Source organism: Saimiri boliviensis, chromosome 1, assembly GCF_048565385.1.
Source record: "Saimiri boliviensis isolate mSaiBol1 chromosome 1, mSaiBol1.pri, whole genome shotgun sequence".
NCBI classification, from domain to species: domain Eukaryota; kingdom Metazoa; phylum Chordata; class Mammalia; order Primates; family Cebidae; genus Saimiri; species Saimiri boliviensis.
Window position 1 is genome coordinate 237733078 of NC_133449.1, and position 22916 is coordinate 237755993.

Here is a 22916-nt window from a genome sequence, read left to right on the forward strand (position 1 = left end):
AAGTACTGAATACTATACTGAAAGTGAAAAATGGAATGGCTTTATGAGTAGTGGAAGTATGGCTTCTACTGATGAATATCACTTTCACACTACTGTAAAGTTGAAAATGCATAAGCTGAACCATCGTAAGCTGGGGGCTGTCTATATTATAAGACACACACATAAATACATACATATGCATAGAAAAGGATTTCACAATAGTTATCTCTGGGAAATCTGAAGAATTTCCTTTCAGAGACAGGAGATAGTAGGGAGAGTTTAAGAATTTTATCTTCTGTATACTTTTTTTCAATGAACAAATATTTTAAAATAAATTCTACTGCCCTTCCTGTTAAGGTCTATTAATAATCAACTGTATCAAAAGGTGAAAACATGAATTAATTTTTTAAAAAAACTGTAGATCACCAAGAAACAGTATCTACTATATTTGAATGTCCCTTCCAAAATGCATGATGAAACTTAATTGCCATTGTAACATTATTAAGAGGTAGAACATTTAAGAGGTGACAGGACATGAGGGCTCTGCCTTCATTAGAATTAGTGCTGTTATGAAAGGGCAGGTTTGGCCCCCTCCTGCTCTCTCTTTGCTTTTCTGTCATGTGATGACACAGCAAGAATACCCTTGCCAGATGACAGTGCCTTCATCTTAGAGAAATAAATTTATGTTCTCTGTAAATTACCTGATACAGCAGCCTAAAACTAAGTCAGTCTCCAACGCAAAAGCAACCTTAACTTCATAGACATGGTTGATCAGACATTTTCTCTAAAAATATCTAATCTCAAAGGGTAATGACATTCAATGTCAAGAGCAGCCTGGGCAATACTGCAAGACTCTGACTCTACAAAAATTTTTTTAAAATTAGCTGGCCGGGCGCAGTGGCTCAAGCCTGTAATCCCAGCACTTTGGGAGGCCGAGGCGGGTGGATCACGAGGTCGAGAGATCAAGACCATCCTGGTCAACATGGTGAAACCCGGTCTCTACTAAAAACAATACAAAAAAAAAACTAGCTGGGCATGGTGGCACGTGCCTGTGATCCCAGCTACTCAGGAGGCTGAGGCAGGAGAATTGCCTGAACCCAGGAGGCGGAGGTTGCGGTGAGCTGAGATCGCGCCATTGCACTCCAGCCTGGGTAACAAGAGTGAAACTCCGTCTCAAAAAAAAAAAAAAAAAAAAATTAACTGAGCATAGGCCAAGCGCGGTGGCTCACGCCTGTAATCCTAGCACTTTGGGAGGCCGAGGTGGGTGGATCACCTGAGGTCAGGAGTTCAAGACCAGCCTGGCCATTATGGTGAAACCCCATCTAAAAAAAAAAAAAAAATTAGCTGAGCATAGTGGCACACAACCTGTAGTCCTAGCTACTCGGGAGGCTGAGGTAGGAGGATCACTTGAGCCCAGGAATTTGAGGCTGCAATAAGCTATGAGTGCATCACTGCACTCTAGCCTGCACAAAAGAGCAAGACTCTATCTCAAAAGTAAATGGTAAACAAAATTAAACTTAAAAGATTAGGATTTTAAAATTGAGAAAATAAATCTATTTTATAAGAATAATCATTTTTAAAAATCTGAGAGATAATAACATATCTAAAAAGTTTGGCTGGGCGTGGTGGCTCACGCCTGTAATCCCAGCACTTTTGGAGGCTGAGGCAGGCAGATCACCTCAGAGATCAGGAGTTCGAGACCAGCCTGACCAACATAACGAAACCCCATCTCCACTAAAAATACAAAATTAGCCAGGTGTGGTGGTGCATGCCTACAATCCCAGCTACTTGGGAGGCTGGGGCAGGAGAATTGCTTGAACCCAGGAGGCAGAGGTTGCAGTGAGCTGAGATTGTGCATTACACTCCAGCCTAGACAAGAGCAAAACTCCATCTCAAAACAACAACCACAACAACAACAAAACTTTCTGGCTGGGTGTGGTGGCTCACACCTGCAATTCCAGTACTTTGGGAGGGCAAGGTGGGCAGATTATTTGAGGTCAGGAGTTTAAGACCAGTCTGGCCAACATAATGAAAACTCATCTCTACCAAAAATTACAAAATTTAGCCTGGTGCATGGTGGCACATGCCTGTAATCCCAGCTACTAAGGAGGCTGAGGTGAAATAACTGCCTGAACCCTAGCAGTGAAGGATTCAGTGAGCCAAGATTGACACTGCATTGCAGCCTGGGCGACAAAGTAAGACCCTGTCTCAAAAAAAAAGTCCTCATATTAAATAGGATAACAGTGAGTTACTCATGTTATCACCTGTAACATGATAATCACAAGAAGATATATATTTTAATCTTCTAGGATAATGTATAATATGTAAAAAAAAAAAAAAAATGACTATTAAGAATAAAGATATTTTGCAGTTATCAATACTACTTTTTTTTTTTTTGAGACAGAGTTTCACTCTTGTTACCCAGGCTGGAGTGCAATGGCGCGATCTCGGCTCACCGCAACCTCCGCCTCCTGGGTTCAGGCAATTCTCCTGCCTCAGCCTCCTGAGTAGCTGGGATTACAGGCACGCGCCACCATGCCCAGCTAATTTTTTGTATTTTTAGTAGAGACGGGGTTTCACCATGTTGACCAGGATGGTCTCGATCTCTCGACCTCGTGATCCGCCCGCCTCGGCCTCCCAAAGTGCTGGGATTACAGGCTTGAGCCACAGCGCTCGGCCAATACTACTTTTTAAACGATATAGGCACCATGCCCCAGAAGAAGAAATTCTAGCCTGGCTTTGAACAGAAAAGAGTTAATTTAGCAGGCTTGACTGCTATCCTTTGAAAATCCTTCTTATAAGGTTGGCCCTTGGGCCATGTCTCAGAATTTGGTTCTGGGAAGGGTTCCTACCACCCTGATTATTAGTGGCTTACTGTGCCTTAGTTGTACAATGTGGTTTATGCCAAACTGCTTTCCTTCTGGAAGTCTGAAAGTGTAATATGTTCCAGGCAGAGGAAGCTGAATCCTGAGTCTTCTTGGTGAATAATTAAACCCTGGGAGATGGTCATGGGGACCCCCAACATAGGCTCTCACAATCCTAGGTTTCAGTTCTGCCTCTGCCACTACTCACACTGTGAGTCCTTAGGAAAAACTGTCTTACAACCTCTGGGGCTATTTCTTGGTGATTAAAAGCAATAGAAAAGGGGTTAAAATGTAAACTAAATAACATATAATGTTCCCTACAGTTCCAAGCATCTTCTTTATGTGATTATAGCTAAACATTGTCCTCCTAGACCAGAGTTCAAATAGTTAAGAAAACATAAGCCTAAAAATAAAAATACATATAAATACATACATATATATATATATATATGTATACACACACCCGCACACATATACAATTTTCTACCTGTTACAAGTCAACATTAGCTTTCAGAAATAAGTTATACTCAACCAATAGTCTAGTCACAACTCCAAAAGATAAGAGTTCCATTTTTTTAAAACTACAATTTTATACCAGATTTGTTTCATAGAGGAAAATGATAATAAACAACCAAACATGAAATAAGACACTCCAAATTCTGATGTTCATTGACTGGCTACAACTATCCTCTATACTAAAAAGATGTCAAATAACCCAATCATACCTGTTAAAAAATTTAAAAGAAAGCTATTGTTTTGGACCAGTTAACTAGTGGATTGAAAAAAGATACATTCCCTCCAACTGGATGCTTTGATGATCTTAACTACCTGAGCTACACATTAACTCTCAAATACCGAGGAATAATATTGCAAGTTTATTACTACTAAGTAAACTAGCACGCTTTCTTTAAAATCAATACCTTTTACATTTTTCCGTGGTTTAGTGGATTTCTTCTCCTTTAAACTGTGATTTTTAACAGATTTTTGTTTTCTTTTCTCTTCTTCAGCAAGAACTTTCTGAAGCAAATGAGCAAAAAAATCGAAGTCAAAAGGGCGCTTTTCCTCTGTTTAAAAAAAAAAGAAAAGAGCTTTCAAGTTTTTATTTTAAAAAACTGTTTTTAGCTTTTAAAGTATCATAACAAAAAAAGCAAATGGGATTGTCTATCACTAGGAGAACAGATAAACAAGTACACAAAAGAACACTACTCAGCAATAAAATAGGTGTGTCTTATCAGCAGGGAAATAGATAATTACATATCAGACCACCACTCATCAATGAAAGGAATAAATTAGCTTAAAACTAAAGGAACTACTGATACATGCAATCATATGAGTGAATCTCAAAAATATACTGAGTGGAAGTAAACAGATACAAGGGTACATACTGCATGATACCATGTATAAGATATTCTGGAATACATTAAGCTATCTATGGTAATTAAAATGAAAATAGCGGATGCCTTGGGCCAGGAGGACAACATTTGATTGCCTAGAAAGGAACATAATAGGCCTTGTGAAGTAATGAAAACATTTCCTCTATTGTTTAGGATAGCATATATTCTTTGTCAAAACTCGTTAACACTTTGAGCTATGTGTAAGTATAAATTAATTTTTTTATGGACTGAGAAGTCCTCGAATGCCTATTCACCACCATTTGCCCTACCTTTATCACAACCATTTCACCACTTGCTCTTATAAGTATCAAGTGTGAAGTAAATGAATTTAATCAGGAACACTAAATACCTATCAACAGCATTGTATCTGAAAGTAATCATTGTATCTGAAAGTAATCACTCGAGGAATGAATCCAGGCCAGGACACAAATCCTTGCTTGAACTTTACAGCTATTCTTATAGTGAATGTAGAGAAAATAGTGCTCTATACACATAAGCTGAAGACTGGTTTGACTGCAAGACAGCCTCAGAAAAGAAGGTATATATTAAAACAAAAAGAATCTCAGGAAACGAAACCCAAATCTGGGATTCCTGAAGGCCTTATTTCAATGTTGACCCAGACTTATTTGTTCTGACTCTCCACAATGATTCTGAAAGACATAGCACTCAAAGAATCATAAAGGATTTCCACATGGTTCGCAGAGAAACTCAAAACCTAAGTTCCCTCAAAAAGCCTAAATGGGTCTTAAATTTTTAGAAGATTTCCAATACAAAACCCCAAAATCAGTGAGTTGTTTTTAGCTTTGAGATAGGGTTTTGCTGTGTTGCTCAGGCTGGGCTCGAACTCTTAGGCTGAAAGGATCCTCCTGCCTCAGTAACTCCTGAGAGTAGCTGGGACTACAGGCATACAACACTGTATCCTGTTTAAGATCAATACATTTTTTTTCTTTTTTCTTTTTTTTTTAAAGATGGGGTTTCACCATGTTTGTCAGGCTGGTCTTGAACTCCTGACCTCAGGTGATCCACCCGCCTTGGCCTCCAAAGTGCTTGGATTACAGGCGTGAGCCACTACGCCCAGCCTAAGATCAATACATTTTAAAGATATCTATTATAATGGTCTATTTAAAAGGCTCCAAACTCCAAATAGACAGTTTATAGATTCATGAATTATTTTCTGACTATAATGTGTTAAACTTAATGAAAAGTTCCAGGATCATTTCTCTAACATGGAATGGGCTGAGGATCACAATATTCCAGATCTTCTAAGAGCCATTCCAAAAAGCAGGTTCCCTAAAGACCCAATAAAACACTGGATACAGGATCCACCCACCTACCTTAGTGTCTACTCGTAAAATAAATGTACATGCTACATAATGTAGGAACTCTCTACATTTGGATTGTTTTTTCTAAAATTAGCACTATGGCTAATCTTATGACTAAACGGACATTGAATACATTTTTTAATCATAAAATACTGATAATTATAAATCCACGAAAAATATATTCCTGTCCATAAGTGTGGTGATAAAAAAAGAAAAAGACATATCTTCCAATCTAAAAATACAAGAACTGTTTTAAACAGTAAATTTATTTTCCTTTACAGATCCTTTGATGTCTTTCTCCAGACTCAAAGAAAAGTATGTTAATTTTAATCAGGATTTTAGTTAAAAATTGAAAGGTATCTATCATTCCTTCAGATGAGATCTAAATTCAAATGCTAGCATACGTCTTCAGACAGAACTTCCCTAATGATCCAATGATCAGTAGGAAAAAGAGATCTAAACATTCACCCTCTCTCTTTTTTCTTCTTAGAAATGAATGACTACCTAAAATTATGCTTATCTCCTATATTTCTTTCCCCTCCAATTAGACTTAAGGCTCTAAATTCAGGATTCTCATCTGTCATGTATATTCCACCACTACATACTCAATACCTGGAACAATGACTAGCATATAGCAGGTGGTCAGTGTTACTGACTGAATGAGTGATTAGTCATTCAGAACCAAAAAGAGCCATCTGTATACTGATACTACTGTCTTCCAGAAACAATTATCTCCTCCAATACAGTTTCTTCAGAATAAATAACACTTAGAAGTAGTAGCATCAATCCCTCTATAACTTCTTGGACTTAGAACTATTTACCTGCACCTAGATGTTCTGGATAATCTCCTGCCTATATATTTGCAGCAACTTCCAGAATCATACTGCTACACAGAAAAAGTTCAGACTGTTTCCTCTTACGCCACTACAGGGACAAAACAAATCTAAAACATGCTAGAGCGAAAGACAAAAGACTGGTTATTTTTCAAGCTCTCCAAGTAATACTGTATAAAAGAGGTCTTAATACTTACGGAATGCTTTGTCTATTCTCCATCCATTGGTTTTCTCTTCACGTTTAAATTTATTCTGTTAATGCAACAAAAAACCCTATGGTAATTTTCTCCCATAAAACAAGGTTTTTTTTAAAAAAAATACAGCAAGCATTAAAATGAAACTCTTATGAACAACATACTGTTCTCTACTCAATGCATCTTTGCAAGAGGCTAAAACTTAAACCTTTAGCTTTTTAAAAATAAGGATGAAAGATTTTTACTGAGCTTCCTGATTCTCATTACCAATAGCGTGAATCAGCAATGGAAACTGGATTTACAGAGAACAGAAAAAAATGAAGTCAACAAACATGGAAGCAGATCAAACCTACGATTAAGCTAACTGGTCCTAAATTTTTAAAAATTAAGCATTCATATCAGGTTGAACCTCTGACATTGGTGTTCTAATATATTTCAAGTGGCATGGAGAGAAGACTACAGAGAAACAACTAAGTGAGATTTTGAAGTGGGCCAAGTTTATCTTGACAATCTTGTGTATATTAAGGCACATTTACTCATTTTCTCAGCCCCAAAAATTCCAGTCCTTGACCAAGCGCAGTAGCTCACACCCGTAATCCCAGCACTTTGGGAGGTTGAGGCGGGCATATCACCCGAGGAGGTCAGGAGTTCAAAACTAGCCTGACCAATATGGTAAAACCCTGTCTCTACTAAAAATATAAAAATTAGCCAGGCACGGTGGCCGGCAACTGTAGTCCCAGCTGCTCAGGAGGCTGAGACAGGAGAATTGCTTGAACCCAGGAGGCAGAGGTTGCAGTGAGCTGAGATCATGCCCCTTCACTCCAGCCTAGGCAACTGAGTAAGACTCTGTCTCAAAAAACAAACAAAAAACCCCCTGTCCTCAGTTCAATCCATCCTAAGGTCATTAGGAAGACTGAGACCATGAGTTTCTGTCTAAAGATGTCTCATGCACACACATTGTAAGAGATGAAACAATTAGCCAGTCTTTCCCATCTATAGGTCAGTGATCTAAAAGTACTTTTTTAGATCACTTTTAGATCTAAAGTACTTTTACTAAAAGTATAAAAATAAAGCTTTTTATTGCAAAAAAAAAAAGGAGGGAGGGAGGGAGGGGGAGAGTAAGGGGAGGGAGAGAGAGAGAGAGACAGACAGACTATCACATAAAACAAATGAAGTACTTCATGCCCGCTTCCTCCCTTCAAAAGAACTTAACAAGGCCAAGAGCAGTGGTTCACGCCTATAATCCCAGGCAGGCAGATCACAAGGTTAAGAGTTTGAGACCAGCCTGGCCAACCTGGCGAAACCCCGTTTCTACTAAAAAATACAAAAATTAGCCAGGCATGGTGGCATGTGCTTGTAAATGTCCCAGCTACTCAGGAGGCTGAGGCAGGAGAATCACTCGAACCTAGGAGGCAGAGGTTGCAGTGAGCCAAGATCACGCCACTGCACTCTAGCCTGGTGACAGAGCAAGACTGTGTTTAAAAAAAAAAAAAAAAAGAAGAAGAAAGAAGAAAGAAGAAGAAGAAGAGCTTCATCACTAATATGATCTTTAAAGCAATCACTTTCTTATATTTCCTTATTGCTTATGACCCAAGTGTGTATTCTTAGATGCTATAGTTTAGCCTTCACCATATTTTTAAAACCTGATATGACTTTAACATCTTTTAATATACAGGTTACTCTTCTTTCCCATTCTTTTCTTCATTTTTCTTCATAAAACTCATTACCAATACAGAAGTTTTCAAGGATAACCTTATTTTTGCCTTAAAAGATCATACTATGATTTAAACATTTCCTCAAAAGTTAACAAAGTTAACTCCCCAAAAAGTGATTGGCTATAAACACTAAATTAAATGTCCTAAAAGAAATACCAATAGGCTTCAAGCATTCAATTCTAAAACAGTGCTACTTCATATTTTACTTAATTGGTAAGATAATTCAGAACAATTTAAAATTTTCTTGAAGAATGTATTGAAATTAGTCAATGATTTCGTAGGAAGAACCAGTGCAGGCCAAATTCCATGATCACAAAATAAATCCCATAATACCACTTTGGGCCTTGACAAAGTAACTCATTATGGACATATCCTACATACCCAACTCCACCACGAATGACTTAACACTGACAAAATATATGCATCAATTATTTTCAAACAAAGGACAACAGAGCAAGACTACAGTCATGAAGAGAAAAAAAACAGACAAGATGTCCCCATGTTTACCTTGATTGGCTGCCTGGGCTCAATTTCCTAACCAAGGAAAAGGAGGTGAAGGCCAAGGATGGTACAGCACTCCAACTAAGCTGCAGAAGTAGGGAATCTTTAGGAGCACAGTTCTAAAATGGAACTGTGGAGAGGGGCACCTCACAAGCCTGGTGGAAGTACCCCATGGTTCCCTGGCCTACGTATAGGTTGCCTATGTCCAAAATAGAAGGCCTAGAAGAGAACAGCTGCTAAAGGGATGAGAACAGAAGGAAGAGGCTAAAAGTCATAAAACACCATCAGACAATAGAGTTCAGGTGCATCCTAATGGAAAGACCTCATTAATACTCAAATACATTCATCTCAGACAACAGAAAGGTCATCATTAGAGATAAAGATGATACCCTAAAGTAGCCTTTCTCTACAGGGATGTAGCATGAGAATTAAGTACTAATGCATTAAAGCAGCCACTGTATGAAATGCATTACTTTCTCTCATTTGTCTATGAATAGAATGGTATTAGTATAACCATTCTTAGAGAACTTAGAACTTAGAAAATAGTAACTCATGGCTGGGCAAGGTGGCTCATGCCTGTAATCCCAGCACTTTGGAAGGCCGAGGCGGGTGAATCACAAGGTCAAGAGATCCAGACCATCCTGGCCAACATGATGAAACCCCATCTCTACTACTAAAAATGCAAAAAAAAATTAGCTGGGCATGGTGGCACATGCCTGCAATTCCAGCTACTCAGGAGGCTGAGGCAGAAGAATTGCCTGAACCCAGGAGGCGGAGGTTGCAGTGAGTGAGCCGAGATCACGCCATTGCACTCCAGCCTGGGTAACAAGAGTGAAACTCTGTCTCAAAAAAAAAAAAAAAAAAGAAAGAAAATAGTAACTCATGCCTACCATGAGACTGTTCTGGAAAAAGAAGAAAATAATAAAATAAAATAGGGACTCAAATTATTTTCTGTAAATCAGATGAGAAATCCCATTGGAGAAAGAATGTCCTAGATTAAAGACCAGTTGAGATCTGCCTCAACAAACCTTTAAGCCAAGCCTCAATAGGAAAAAAGAGGTTGGCAGTAAATTAACTGCTTTCCAGAACAAAAGTCAACACTCTTTTTAATTTTGTTTTGTTTATTGAAATAGTCTTGCTGTCTTCCAGACTGGAATGCAGTGGTGTGATCACAGCTCACTGCAGCCTTGACCTCCCAGTCTCAAGCAATCCTCTTGCCTTAGCATACTGGATAGCTGGGACCACAGGAGTGTGCCACCATGCCTGGCTTTTTTTTTTTTTTTTTTTTTTTTTGTTAGAGATGGGATCTTGCCATGTTTCTTAGGCTGGTTTTGAAATTCTGGGCTCAAGCAATCGTTCCAGCTCAGACTCCCAAATTACTGGGATTAGAGGTGTGAACCACCACACCTGGCCCAATGCTCTTTAAAGGAAAAAAAAAAAAAAACATAATCCAGACACTACAACACATTGTTTTCAATGTCTGGTATGAAATTTCAAAAACCCATGGCTGGCCAGGCATGGTGGTTTATATCTTATAATCCCAGCCCTTTGGGAGGCGCTTAGGTGGATAGACCACTTGAAATCGGGAATTAGAGACCAGTCTAGCCAACACGGTGAAACCATGTCTCTACTAAAAATACAAAAATTGGGTCGGGCGCGGTGGCTCATGCCTGTAATCCCAGCACTTTGGGAGGCCGAGGCGGGTGGATCATGAGGTCAAGAGATCAAGACCATCTTGGTCAACAAGGTGAAACCCCCGTCTCTACTAAAAATACAAAAATTAGCCGGGCGTGGTGGTGCATGCCTGTAGTCCCAGCTACTTGGGAGGCTGAGGCAGGAGAATTGCCTGAACCCAGGAGGCGGAGGTTGTGGTGAGCTGAGATCGCGCCATTGCACTCCAGCCTGGGTAACGAGGAAATTCCGTCTCAAAAAAAAAAAAAATACAAAAATTGGCCAGGCATGGTGGCATGCACCTGTAATCCCAGCTACCTGAGAGGCTGAGGCAGAAGAATCACTTGAACCCAGGAGGCGGAGGTTGCAATGAGCCAAGATCATGCTACTATACTCCAGCCTGGGCGACAGAACAAGAGTCCATCTAATTTAAAAAAAAAAAAAAAAAAAAAAAGAAAGGCCAGGTGTGGTGGCTCACATCTGTAATCCCAGCACTTTGGGAGGCCAAGGTGGGTGGATCAGTTGAGGTCAGGAGTTCGAGACTAGCCTGGCCAACAGGATGAAACCCCATCTCTACCAAAAATATAATAATTAGTAGGGCGTGGTGATAATGCACCTGTAGTCCCAGCTACTGGGGAGGCTGAGGCAGAATTGCTTGAACCTGGGAGACAGAGGTTGCAGTGAGCCAAGATCAGGCCACTGTACTCCAGCCTGGGTGGCAGAGTGAGACTCCATCTCAAACAAGAACAAACAAATACATGACAGAGATCAAAAAATTAATTATTTTTTAAAATCCACATGACATGAGAAGATACAAAAATGTGATAGCTAGGAAAAGAAAAAAAAAAAGTCAGAAGAAACAGATCTCATTCCCTAGCAAGCAGACTCAGAAAAAAAAAAGAAGAAACAGATCCCAGTATTATCGAGATATTAGAATGAACAGACAAAAAAGTTAAAGGATCTATCCATTATACAAATATTTGAGAATTTAGAGGAAAGTATAGAGTGAACAGATGGGGAAATCTCAGCCGAGGAATGGAAACTATAAAAAATAACCAGGTGGAAATTACAGAAATAAAAAATATAATTTCAGAAATAAAATATTTACTAAATGGGTTTAACAGCAGATTGAAGATAAAAGACAGGGTCGGCCGAGCACGGTAGCTCAAGCCTGTAATCCCAGCACTTTGGGAGGCGAAGGCAGGTGGATCACGAAGTCAAGAGATTGAGACCATCCTGGTCAACATGGTGAAACCCCGTCTCTACTAAAAATACAAAAAATTAGCTGGGCATGGTGGCACGTGCCTGTAATCCCAGCTACTCAGGAGGCTGAGGCAGGAGAATTGCCTGAACCCAGGAGGCGGAGGTTGCGGTGAGCCGAGATTGCGCCATTGCACTCCAGCCTGGGCAACAAGAGCAAAAACTCCGTCTTAAAAAACAAAAAAAAAAAGACAGGGTCAGTGAACTTGACGCTATGAAAGCAGAAACTATCAAAACTGAAATGGAGAAAACAAGATTGGAAAAAGGTGGTCAGAGCTTTGGTAATCTGTAGTACAGTATTACATGGGTTAAACTATGTTGGTGGAGTTCCAGAATGAAAGAATTAAACATACAAAATATTAAAAGAAATAATTTAAAATTTCCCAAATATAATGAGAGATGCAAGAAGCTCAGCAAACTCAAAGAAAACTAAAGCTAGGCATATATACCATCATCATACAGCTAAATACTAAAATGTGAAGAAGAAAAAAAAAGAGAAATCCTGAAAACAGCCAGAGAAATACAATTAATCATATACTGAGGCAAGAACGATATGATTACTGTCAACTTTTCATCAGAAACGCTGAAAACCAGAAGACAGTAGAATGAAATGCTTAAAAGACCAAAAAGAAAAAAATGTAAAACCAGCAAAATATATCCTTCAAAAACAAGGCTGAAAGGCTAAAATAAAAACATTCAGATAAATGAAAGCTCAAAAAATTTGTCAACAGTAGACCTGTCATTCAGACCTATAGGAAGGAATGAAAACACCAAATATGGTAAATACATAAATGTTAAAAACTAGCTTTATTTCTACTAAATTTCCTTAAGAGACAAAAGACTCATAAATATCTATATAGAGAGAGAGAGTGTTTTTGTTTGTTTGTTTTTTTAAGGCTAGTCAAGTAAAGCAGCAGAAGTAGAGCAGGATGAAAGAAATTTATCTGAGCCAGGTATGGCGGCTTGGCCTGCAATCCCTGTACTCTGGGAGGCCGAGGCAGCAGTTCACTTGAGCCCAGGAGTTTGAGACCAGCCTGGGTGACATGGCAAAACCCTATCTCTACAAAAAATACAAAACTTAGCTGGGCATAGTGACTTGTGCCTGTACTTGGGCACTTGGGATAATGAGGTGGAAGGGTCACTTAAGCTCAGAGAAGCTGCAGGTAGCCACAATCATGCCACTGCACTCCAGCCTGGGTGGTAGAGAGTGAGACTCTGTCTCAAAGAAGAAATTTGTCTGAACATGAGTTGGTTGGTTTAAAATTAAAAAATTTAATATTAAAAAAGAAAGAAATCTGTAACTAGTTGTGTTCCTTTAGTAGTAAACACCAATGCACCTGGACCAGCTGCCTCATTAAACAATCACAAAATGTGGGCCGGGCGCGGTGGCTCAAGCCTGTAATCCCAGCACTTTGGGAGGCCGAGGCAGGTGGATCATGAGGTCAAGAGATCGAGACCATCCTGGTCAACATGGTGAAACCCCGTCTCGACTAAAAATACTAAAAATTAGCTGGGCATGGTGGCACGTGCCTGTAATCCCAGCTACTCAGGAGGCTGAGGCAGGAGAATTGCCTGAACCCAGGAGGCGGAGGTTGCGGTGAGCTGAGATCGTGCCATTGCACTCCAGCCTGGGTAACAAGAGTGAAACTCCGTCTCAAAAAAAAAAAAAAAAACAATCACAAAATAAGTTCACTACAAGGTGTAAAGATATATAGGGCTAAGCACAATGGCTCATGTCTATAATCCCAGCACTTTGAGAACCTGAAGCAGGAGGATCGCTTGAGCCCAGGAATTTGAGACAAGCCTGGGCAACATAGCAAGATCTCTTCTGCACAAAAAATAAAAAATTTAGTCAAGCATGGTAGCGTACACCTGTGATCCAGGAGCCTGAGGCAGGACTGCTTGAGCCCAGGAGGTCATGGCTGCAGCGAGCTACAGTCGTACCACTGCATTCCAGTGTGGGCAACAAAGACCCAGCCTCAAAAAAAAAAAAAAAGGAAAGGAAAGGAAAAAGAGGCTGGGCTTGGTGGCTCATGTCTGTAATCCCAGCACTTTGGAAGGCTGAGGTAGGCAGATCGTTTGAGGTAAGGAGTTTGAGACCAGCCTGGCCAACATAGCAAAACTCCACCTCTACTTTAAAAAAAAAAAAAATCCCAAAATTTAGCTAGGTGTGGTGGCACGCACCTGTAATCCTCAAGCTACTAAGGAGGCTGAAGCAGGAGAATGGCTTGAACTTGGGAGGCAGAGGATGCAGTGAACTGAGATCGTGCCACTGCACTCCAGCCTAGATGACAGAGCAAGACTCTGTCTAAAATTGGGGGTGCGGGAGGCAAAGGTGGCCATGTTCTTTGGGACTACTGAACTGACAAACAAATAAAAGGCTGAGATTTTCAGAAGCTTTGTGGCTGGTGAATGCAACTACAAGCTGGGAGGTTGCGGTGCACCCCAACTCCTCCAGGACAGAAGTTCCAGCATTCAAGACCCTTCCAAATCTTACCCTATGAATCTCTTCATCTGTATCCTTTATGACATCCTTTAAAATAAACCAATGAACAGCTGGTTCAGTGTGCTGAACTTTGCTAGCAGCTGAGAAAGGCAGCTGGAAAGAAGTAAGTTCCTGGTGCAAAGGTTGCTATGCAGCATAATTTAGGCCTTGAAGAGGCTATGGTTTTAATACTTTACAAGATGTGTTTTCTCAAAGCTGCCAGTTCTTTTAGAACTTATCAAATTGAAAAGGCTGGGCACGGTGGCTTACACCTGTAATGCCAGCACTGTGGGAGACTGAGGCAAGCACATCACCTGAGGTCAGGAGTTCAAGACCAGCCTGACCAATACAGAGAAACCTCGTCTCAATTAAAAACACAAAAATTAGCTGGACATGGTAGTGCACACCTGTAGTCCCAGCTACTCAGCAGGCTGAGGCAGGAGAATCGCTTGAACCCGGGAGGCAGAGGTTGCAGTGAACCGAGATTGTGCCATTGCACTCCACCTTGGGCAACAAGAGAGAAATTCCATCTCAAAAACAAACAAAAAACTCATCAAATTGAGGCTACTCCCAACCAGCTTTACAGGGAATGGATTTAAGGCAAATCTTGTGTTTACAAAGATTGAGAGGAAGCCTGAAGAAGAAAGGGGACAGTTTGTGAAGAAAATGGGTGGTATTTTTGCTGTCGAGGTGAAGAATGAATGGCCCAGGGGGTAAAGAAGCCACCTAGTGGTGGATGTAAAGAACAGCAAAGGATCAGCGCTTTCTAACTCCTAAGAAAGCTGGCCAGGTGCAGTGGCTCACGCCTGTAATCCCAGCACTTTGGGAAGCCGAGGCGTGCGGATCACAAGGTCAAGAGATTGAGACCATCCAGGCCAACATGGTGAAACCCCGTCTCTACTAAAAAATACAAAAAATTAGCTGGGCGTGGTGGAACATGCCTGTAGTTCCAGCTACTCAGAAGGCTGAGGCAGAATTGCTTGAACCCGGAAAGCAGAGGTTGCAGTGAGCCGAGATCACACCACTGCACTCCAGCCTGGTGCCTGGCGCAGAGCGAGACTCTGTCTCAAGAAAAAAAAAAAAAAAGAAGCGGGCCAGGCGCGGTGGTTCAAGCCTGTAATCCCAGCACTTTGGGAGGCTGAGGTAGGTGGATCACGAGGTCAAGAGATCGAGACCATCCTGGTCAACATGGCGAAACCCTGTCTATACTAAAAATACAAAAAATTAGCTGGGCATGGTGGCACGTGCCTGTAATCCCAGCTACTCAGGAGACTGAGGCAAAAGAATTGTCTGAACCGGCCGGGCGTGGTGGCTCACGCCTGTAATCCTAGCACTTTGGGAGGCCAAGGCGGGTGGATCACGAGGTCAAGAGATCGAGACCATCCTGGTCAACATGGTGAAACCCCATCTCTACTAAAAATACCAAAAATTAGCAGGGCATGGTGGCACGTGCCTGTAATCCCAGCTACTCAGGAGGCTGAGGCAGGAGAATTGCCTGAACCCAGGAGGCGGAGGTTGCGGTGAGCCAAGATCGTGCCATTGCACTCCAGCCTGGGTAACAAGAGTGAAACTCTGTCTCAAAAAAAAAAAAAAAAGAATTGCCTGAACCCAGGAGGCAGAGGTTGCGGTGAGCTGAGATCGCGCCATTGCATTCCAGCCTGGGTAACAAGGGCAAAACTCCGTCTCAAAAAAAAAAAAAAAAGAAAGAAAGAAAGAAAGAAAGCTGACCACACAATCACAGACTGACGAGGATTTACTGACTTTAGTGAATAAACTGGTAAAATGAACTCTCAGTTTGCCTTCTTTCAAGGCAGAGTTAAAATCACTGGCAACATGGGTCTGGCTATGAAGTCACAAAGTTTTCAGCTTCAGCCAGGCAAAGGTAAGCTATGAGGAACTCCTTTGGCTACTTTTGAAAATCAAGATATCTCATCTCACAGACACATAGCTATATAATTTCATAGTCAGAAATTAGACTGAAACTACACATTGGCAAATAACATGAGATAGACTTGTTTTAAATGGTGTGACCAATCCCAGTTTTCCTAACCTCTAGGTGAATACAACCTCTGATGATGAACTACTGCTTTGCTAAATTACAAACAACTGTGCATTACATAGTATGTAATTTATGGCTTGGAGTAAAATTGAGTTTCAGAATAAAATTAGGAACAGCAAAATCCAAAACACTACATAAACAAAAGCTCTCATTTTGCTTATGAAGTACATTTACGGACCAGGCACAGTGGCTCATGCCTGTAATCCCAACATTTTGGGAGGGCAAGGCAAGAGGATCGCTTGAGTCCAGAAGTTCGAGACCAGCCTGGGCTACATAGTGAGACTTAGTCTCTACAAAAAAAAAATTTTTTTTTTTTTGAGACTGAGTTTCACTCTTGTTACCCAGGCTGGAGTGCAATGGCGCAATCTCGGCTCACCACAACCTCCGCCTCCTGGGTTCAGGCAATTCTCTTGCCTCAGCCTCCTGAGTAGCTGGGATTACAGGCACGCGCCACCATGCCCAGCTAATTTTTTGTATTTTTAGTAGAGACGGGGTTTCACCATGTTGACCAGGATGGTCTCGATCTCTTGACTTCGTGATCCACCCGCCTCAGCCTCCCAAAGTGCTGGGATTACAGGCTTGAGCCACCACGCCCGGCCCAAAAAAAATTTTTTTAATTAGCCAGGCATGTGCCTGCAGCCCAGGCTACCTAAGAAGCTAAGGTATGAGGATTGTTTGAGCCCGGAGATAGAGGCTGCAGTGAGCCAAGATACAGGCTACAGTGAGCCGTGATCATGCCCATGTACTCCACGCTGCGTAACAGAGCAAGAACTTGTCTCAAAAAAATTAAAATAAAGTACACTTAAGAATCACTCTGAGGCTGGGTGCGGTGGCTCAAGCCTGTAATCCCAGCACTTTGGGAGGCCGAGGCGGGTGGATCACGAGGTCAAGAGATCGAGACCATCCTGGTCAACATGGTGAAACCCCTCTCTACTAAAAATACAAAAAATTAGCTGGGCATGGTGGCGTGTGCCTGTAATCCCAGCTACTCAGGAGGCTGAGGCAAGAGAATTGCCTGAACCCAAGAGGCGGAGGTTGTGGTGAGCTGAGATCGCACCGCTGCACTCCAGTCTGGGTAACAAGAGCAAAACTCTGTCTCAAAAAAAAAAAAAAAGGAATTACTCTGCAGGCCAGGCGTGGTGGCTCAAGCCTGTAATTGCAGCACTTTGGGAGGCCGAGTTGGGCGGGTCACTTGAGGTCAGGGGTTCAAGACCAGCCTGGCCAGCAGGGTGAAACCCCGTCTCTACTAAAAATGCAAAAGTTAGCAGGGCATGATAGCAGGTGCCTGTAATCCCAGCTACTTGGGAGGCTGAGGCAGGAGTGTTGCTTAAAACTGGGAGGCAGAGGTTGCAGTGAGCTGAGATGGTGCCATTGTACTCCAGCCTGGGTGATGGAACAAGACTCACTCTCAAAAAAAAAAAAAAAAAATTATTCTGTAAAAAAAGAAAAAAATTATTCTGCCAAAAATGTAATTTAACGGTTCCCTGGATGAAGAAGAGAAGAAAAAGACTACCAATAGCTGGCAAGTAATTAGTGTTATGCGTTTTATAACCTTAATCAGTAATAATAATTCTTAAAAATTTTTTTTTTTTTTTTTTTTTTTTTTTTTTTTTGAGACGGAGTTTCACCCTTGTTACCCAGGCTGGAGTGCAATGGCACGATCTCGGCTCACCACAACCTCCGCCTCCTGGGTTCAAGCAATTCTCCTGCCTCAGCCTCCTGAGTAGCTGGGATTACAGGCATGTGCCACCATGCCCAGCTAATTTTTTGTATTTTTAGTAGAGACGGGGTTTCACCATGTTGACCAGGATGGTCTTGATCTGTTGACCTTGTGATCCACCCGCCTCGGCCTTCCAAAGTGCTGGGATTACAGGCTTGAGCCACCGCGCCCGGCCTAATTCTTAAAATTTTATACTGGAGGCTAGGCATGGTTGGTCACACCTGTAATCCCAGCACTTTGGGAGGCCAAGGCAGGTGGATCACTTGAGGTCAGGAGTTCAAGACCAGCCTAGTCAACATGGTAAACCACATCTCTACTAAAAATCCAAAAATTAGCCAGGCATGGTGGACAGGCACCTCAGGAGGCTGAGGCAGGAGAATCGTATGAAATGAGGAGACAGAGGTTGCAGTGAGATCAGATTGTGCCACTGCACTCTAGACTGGGTAACAGAGTGAGACTTCATCTCAAAAAAAAAAAAAAGAAAGAAAGAAAAAACTTTTAATTTTGCCTTTCATACCATCAGAAAGCATTTTCTTCCCAAATCAATCAATAAGGAGGGATAAATGTAATAAAATTATAATCATTAAAAGCAAGACAAAACCAAAAAACTTGGCTCACATTTGTAATCCTAGCACTTTGGGAGGCCGAGATGGGCAGACTGCCTGAGCTCATGAGTTCGAGACCAGCCTGGGCAACATGGTGAAACCCCATCTCTACTAAAATACAAAAAAAAAAAAAATCAGACAGATGTGGTGGCAGGCGCCTGTAATACCAGCTATGTGGGAGGCTGAAGTATGAGAACTGCTTGAACCCAGGAGATGGAGGGTGTAGTGAGCCGAGACCGTGCCACTGTACTCTAGTTTGGGCAACAAAGTGAAATTCTGTGGTGTCCTCTGCAGGGACATGAATGAAGTTGGAAACTATCATTCTTAGCAAACTGACACAAAAACAGGAAACCAAACACCACATGCTCTCACTCATAAGTGGGTGCTGAACACTGAGAACACAGGAACACAGGGAGGGGAACATCACACATCCGGGCCTGTCCAGCGATGGGGAACTAGCGGAGTGATAGCAGTGGGTGGGGGAATTGGGGAGGAATAGCATTAGGAGAAATACCTAACGTAGATGATGGGGTGATGGATGCAGCAAACCACCATGGCACATGTATACCCATGAAACAAATCTGCATGTTCTGCACGTGTATCCCAGAACTTAAAGTATAATAAACAAATAAATAAATAAAATCATAATAGTGTGTTATACAGCAATAGAAGACTAAACAAGTCCTTTATTTTTAATCAAAGATAAATGGTTAAAATAAATTTTTTTAAAAAGTGTAACACTGTCTCCATTAAAAAAAAATAGAAGAACTGAGATTTAAACCAAAGGTAAACAAGTAATACTACTAACATTTGTAATGTATGGTCTCTTTGCAATGAACAAATGTGATGGGTTTATTTTACCTTAATTTCTATCCTTGCTCTGTGAGGGAAAAGCTGTCCGATCATAGAAAAGTCAGTTCCCACCATGCTGATGGCTAAAAAAAACATATCTGTTTCTGTGAAAACAAAAGATTTAGAATGACTAAAAAATTAATCCTCTCAACATTTCAGAAAAAATAAATCTTACAAAATTTGACAGTAGTTAATTTGACTGGAAAGCTCACCATGGAATATCTAAAAACACCTTATAAATAAAAACTTTTCAGTATAAGAAATCATATGAAGGCATGGTGGCTCACACCTATAATCCCACCACTTTGGGAAGCCAAGGGAGTGCAAATCATTTGAGGTCAAGAGTTCAAGACCAGTCAGGCCAACTTGGCGAAACCTCGTCTCTACTAAAAATTAAAAATCAAATGAACCCGGCATGGTGGTGTGCACCTGTAATCCCAGCTACTAGGGAGGCTGAGGCAGGAGAATAGCTCGAACCTGGGAGGCAGAGGTTGCAGTGAGCTGAGATGGCGCCACTGCACTCCAACCTGGGCAACAGAGTTAGACTCCACCTCGAAAAAGACAGACGAAAGGAAAAATGAAAGGAAAGGAAAGGGAAGAAACAGGAAAAGAGGAAAGGGAAAACAAAAAAGGGAAAAGAGAAAAGAAAAGAGATCATATAAAGCAGCGGAATTTTTTTTTAAGACATTCATTCTGCCTTGCTGATTTATTCAAAGTGCCCTGAAGAAAACTGTAAGTCATAGTCAGGATAAGGTTACACTATGTAAACAACTAAAATGTGCTTAGTATATGAAGAAGGTAGCTAGAAAACCACACAAGAGGCCATGCACGGTGGCTCACACTTGTAATTCCAATACTTTGGGAGGCCAAGGCAGGCAGATCTCTTGAGGTCAGGAGTTTGAGACCATCCTGGCCAACATGGTGAAACCCCATCTCTGCAAAAAATACAGAAATTAGCTGGGCTCGGTGACACATGCCTGTAATCCCAGCTACTCACGAGGCTGAAGAAGGAGAATAGTTTGAACCTGGGAGGTGGAAGTTGCAGTGAGCCAAGACCATGCCACTGCACTCCACCCTGGGTGACAGGGCAAAACTCCGTCTCAAAAAAAAAAACCATTAACAGAAGTTACACCTCAGAAGAACAGGAACAGGAAAGTCAAAGAAGGGAAGTATAGAGTCTTTCCTTATACTCTATATTCTGCTGTTTGAATTTTTCCCCAAAACTACTGTTTTTAAAATAAATATAATAAGCACCAGCATGCAACAGATTTTTAACAGCATAATATTTATCTAGAGACTTTATTATACAATTTTATCTGAGGTAGAACATTAGGACCATTAGAAATACTCTATTGTTATCGGCAAAATGGGGTTTAAAAAAAAAAGAAATAGTCTATTGTTAACTTTTACTTAATTGGTATTTGTTGTACAGGGATTTGACAGAGAAAGATTCCAGCCAAAATGACTATAAAGTTAATTCTTTAAAAAGATTTCTTTCAGCAGAATAGTGACTAAAAGAAACTTAAAAAATAAAAATAAAAAAGAACAGAAAAAAAATATATTTCAGGGCCAGGCACAGTGGCTCATGCCTGTAATCCCAACACTTTGGGAGGTGAAGGCATGAGGATCACTTGAGCATAGGCGTTGGAGACCAGCCTGGGCAACATACTGAGACCTCATTTCTACAAAAAAAATCCAAAAAACAGGTCTGGCACAGTGGCTCACACCTGTAATCCCAGCACTTTGGGAGGCTGAGGTGGGTAGATTACCTGAGGTCAGGAGTTTGAGACCAGCCTGGCCAACAAAGTGAAACCCTGTCTCTACTAAAAATACAAAAATTAACTGGGCATGGTGGTAGCTGCCTATAATCCTAACTACTCAAGAAGCTGAGGCAGGAGAATTGCTTGAACCTGGGAGGTAGAGATTGCGGTGAGCAGAGATTGTGCCATTGCACTCCAGCCTGGGAAACAAGAGCTAAATACCATCTCAAAAAAAAAAATAGTGGGTATGGTGGCACACACCTATAGTGCTACCTACTCTGGAAGGCTGAGACATGAAGACCACATGAGCCCAGGAATTCAAGGCTGCAGCTATGAACTATGATCGTTCTACTGCACTCCAGCCTTGGCAATCAATCAAGACCCTATCTCTACTTTCCAGATTTTTTTCCTTAATTTTTTTGTAAAAATGAGGTCTTGCTTTGTTGTCCAGGCTTGTCTCAAACTCCTGGCCTCTAGTGATCCTACTACCTCAAAGTCAGAGATACCGTTCCATGGAGGGCATAAGATATAGGTGTTAGGCTGAACGTGGTGGCTCATGCCTGTAATCCCAGCACTTTGGGAGGCCGAAGCAGGTGGATCACTTGAGGCCAGGTCTTGGAGACTAGCCTGACCAACATGGTGAAACCCTGTCTTAGAAAAAAAGAAATTAAATTTTTTATATTATTTTTAAAATTTTTTTTAAATTTTTTAAAAAGATATAGGTGTTAGCAGGGCGCGGTGGCTCAAGCCTGTAATCCCAGCACTATGGGAGGCTAAGGCGGGTGGATCACAAGGTCAAGAGATAGAGACCATCCTGGTCAACATGGTGAAACCCCGTCTCTACTAAAAATACAAAAAATTAGCTGGGCATGGTGGCACGTGCCTGTAATCCCAGCTACTCAGGAGGCTGAGGCAGGAGAATTGCCTGAACCCAGGAGGTGGAGGTTGCGGTGAGCCGAGACTGCACCATTGCACTCCAGCCTGGGTAACGACAGCGAAACTCCGTCTCAAAAAAAAAAAAAAAAGATATAGGTGTTAATAAAATTAGTTGGAATAAAATGGTAGTTTGCATTTTATTTACTTAGGGGAGACCTGATTTAATTCAAAAACAGTCACTTCATTTCAAATAAATAATTTACACACTTTTAAATGAAAATTAGTTACCTTTATTTGACCATGGTTTAGAGTAATAGTTTTTCCTAAAGCTGGAGTAAGTAGTTGTAGAACCACGCTCAAATATGGGGTCATTTTCTTCAACAACACAAGGGCCTTTTGTTCTTAAAACTTCTACAGTTAAACTGAAATAAACACATTTTTAAATAGATCTATACTAAAAACGAGTAAAGAAACAAATAGTAAATGAGATTTAAATAATTATACTTTGAAATTTAGCATGGCAATCGTATCAAAAGCACAATATTTACGTGAAATACAGGTATTTTCCAAGCACCTGCTAAGTTTTACTTTCAAACGTGATTCCAAGAGGGCAGAAAGAAATGTCAACTCATTTTCAAAATCCGTTAACAGCAACATAATATTTACAAAATATCTTTGGGCTACCTATTACAAAAAAGTATTATTGACTTCCACATATCTTTGATATTCAGTATGTATTACTGTGCTGGACTCAATGGAAATTTTGAAAAACAGAAGCACTTATGTTTTACATTCCTGCAGACAAAGCAGTTAAATATGCTTTTAA

General features: G+C 41.0%; 1 protein-coding gene across 5 annotated transcripts in view; it reads right to left on the minus strand.

The window, feature by feature from the left end:
* BDP1 (BDP1 general transcription factor IIIB subunit) overlaps positions 1 to 22916 on the minus strand; it is a 121924-nt gene that overhangs the window by 85836 nt on the left and 13172 nt on the right. For all 5 annotated transcript variants that reach the window (XR_012513507.1, XR_012513508.1, XM_074384929.1 and 2 more), the window contains exons 6-9: positions 22379 to 22512; positions 19464 to 19558; positions 6590 to 6644; positions 3764 to 3907 (exon numbers count right to left, since the gene is read on the minus strand). Coding sequence is in view for 3 of the 5 variants with exons in the window: in XM_074384929.1 (XP_074241030.1) it covers positions 3764 to 3907; positions 6590 to 6644; positions 19464 to 19558; positions 22379 to 22512 (428 nt within the window). In the remaining 2 variants the exon portion in view is untranslated. The remainder of the gene's footprint in view (positions 1 to 3763; positions 3908 to 6589; positions 6645 to 19463; positions 19559 to 22378; positions 22513 to 22916) is intronic.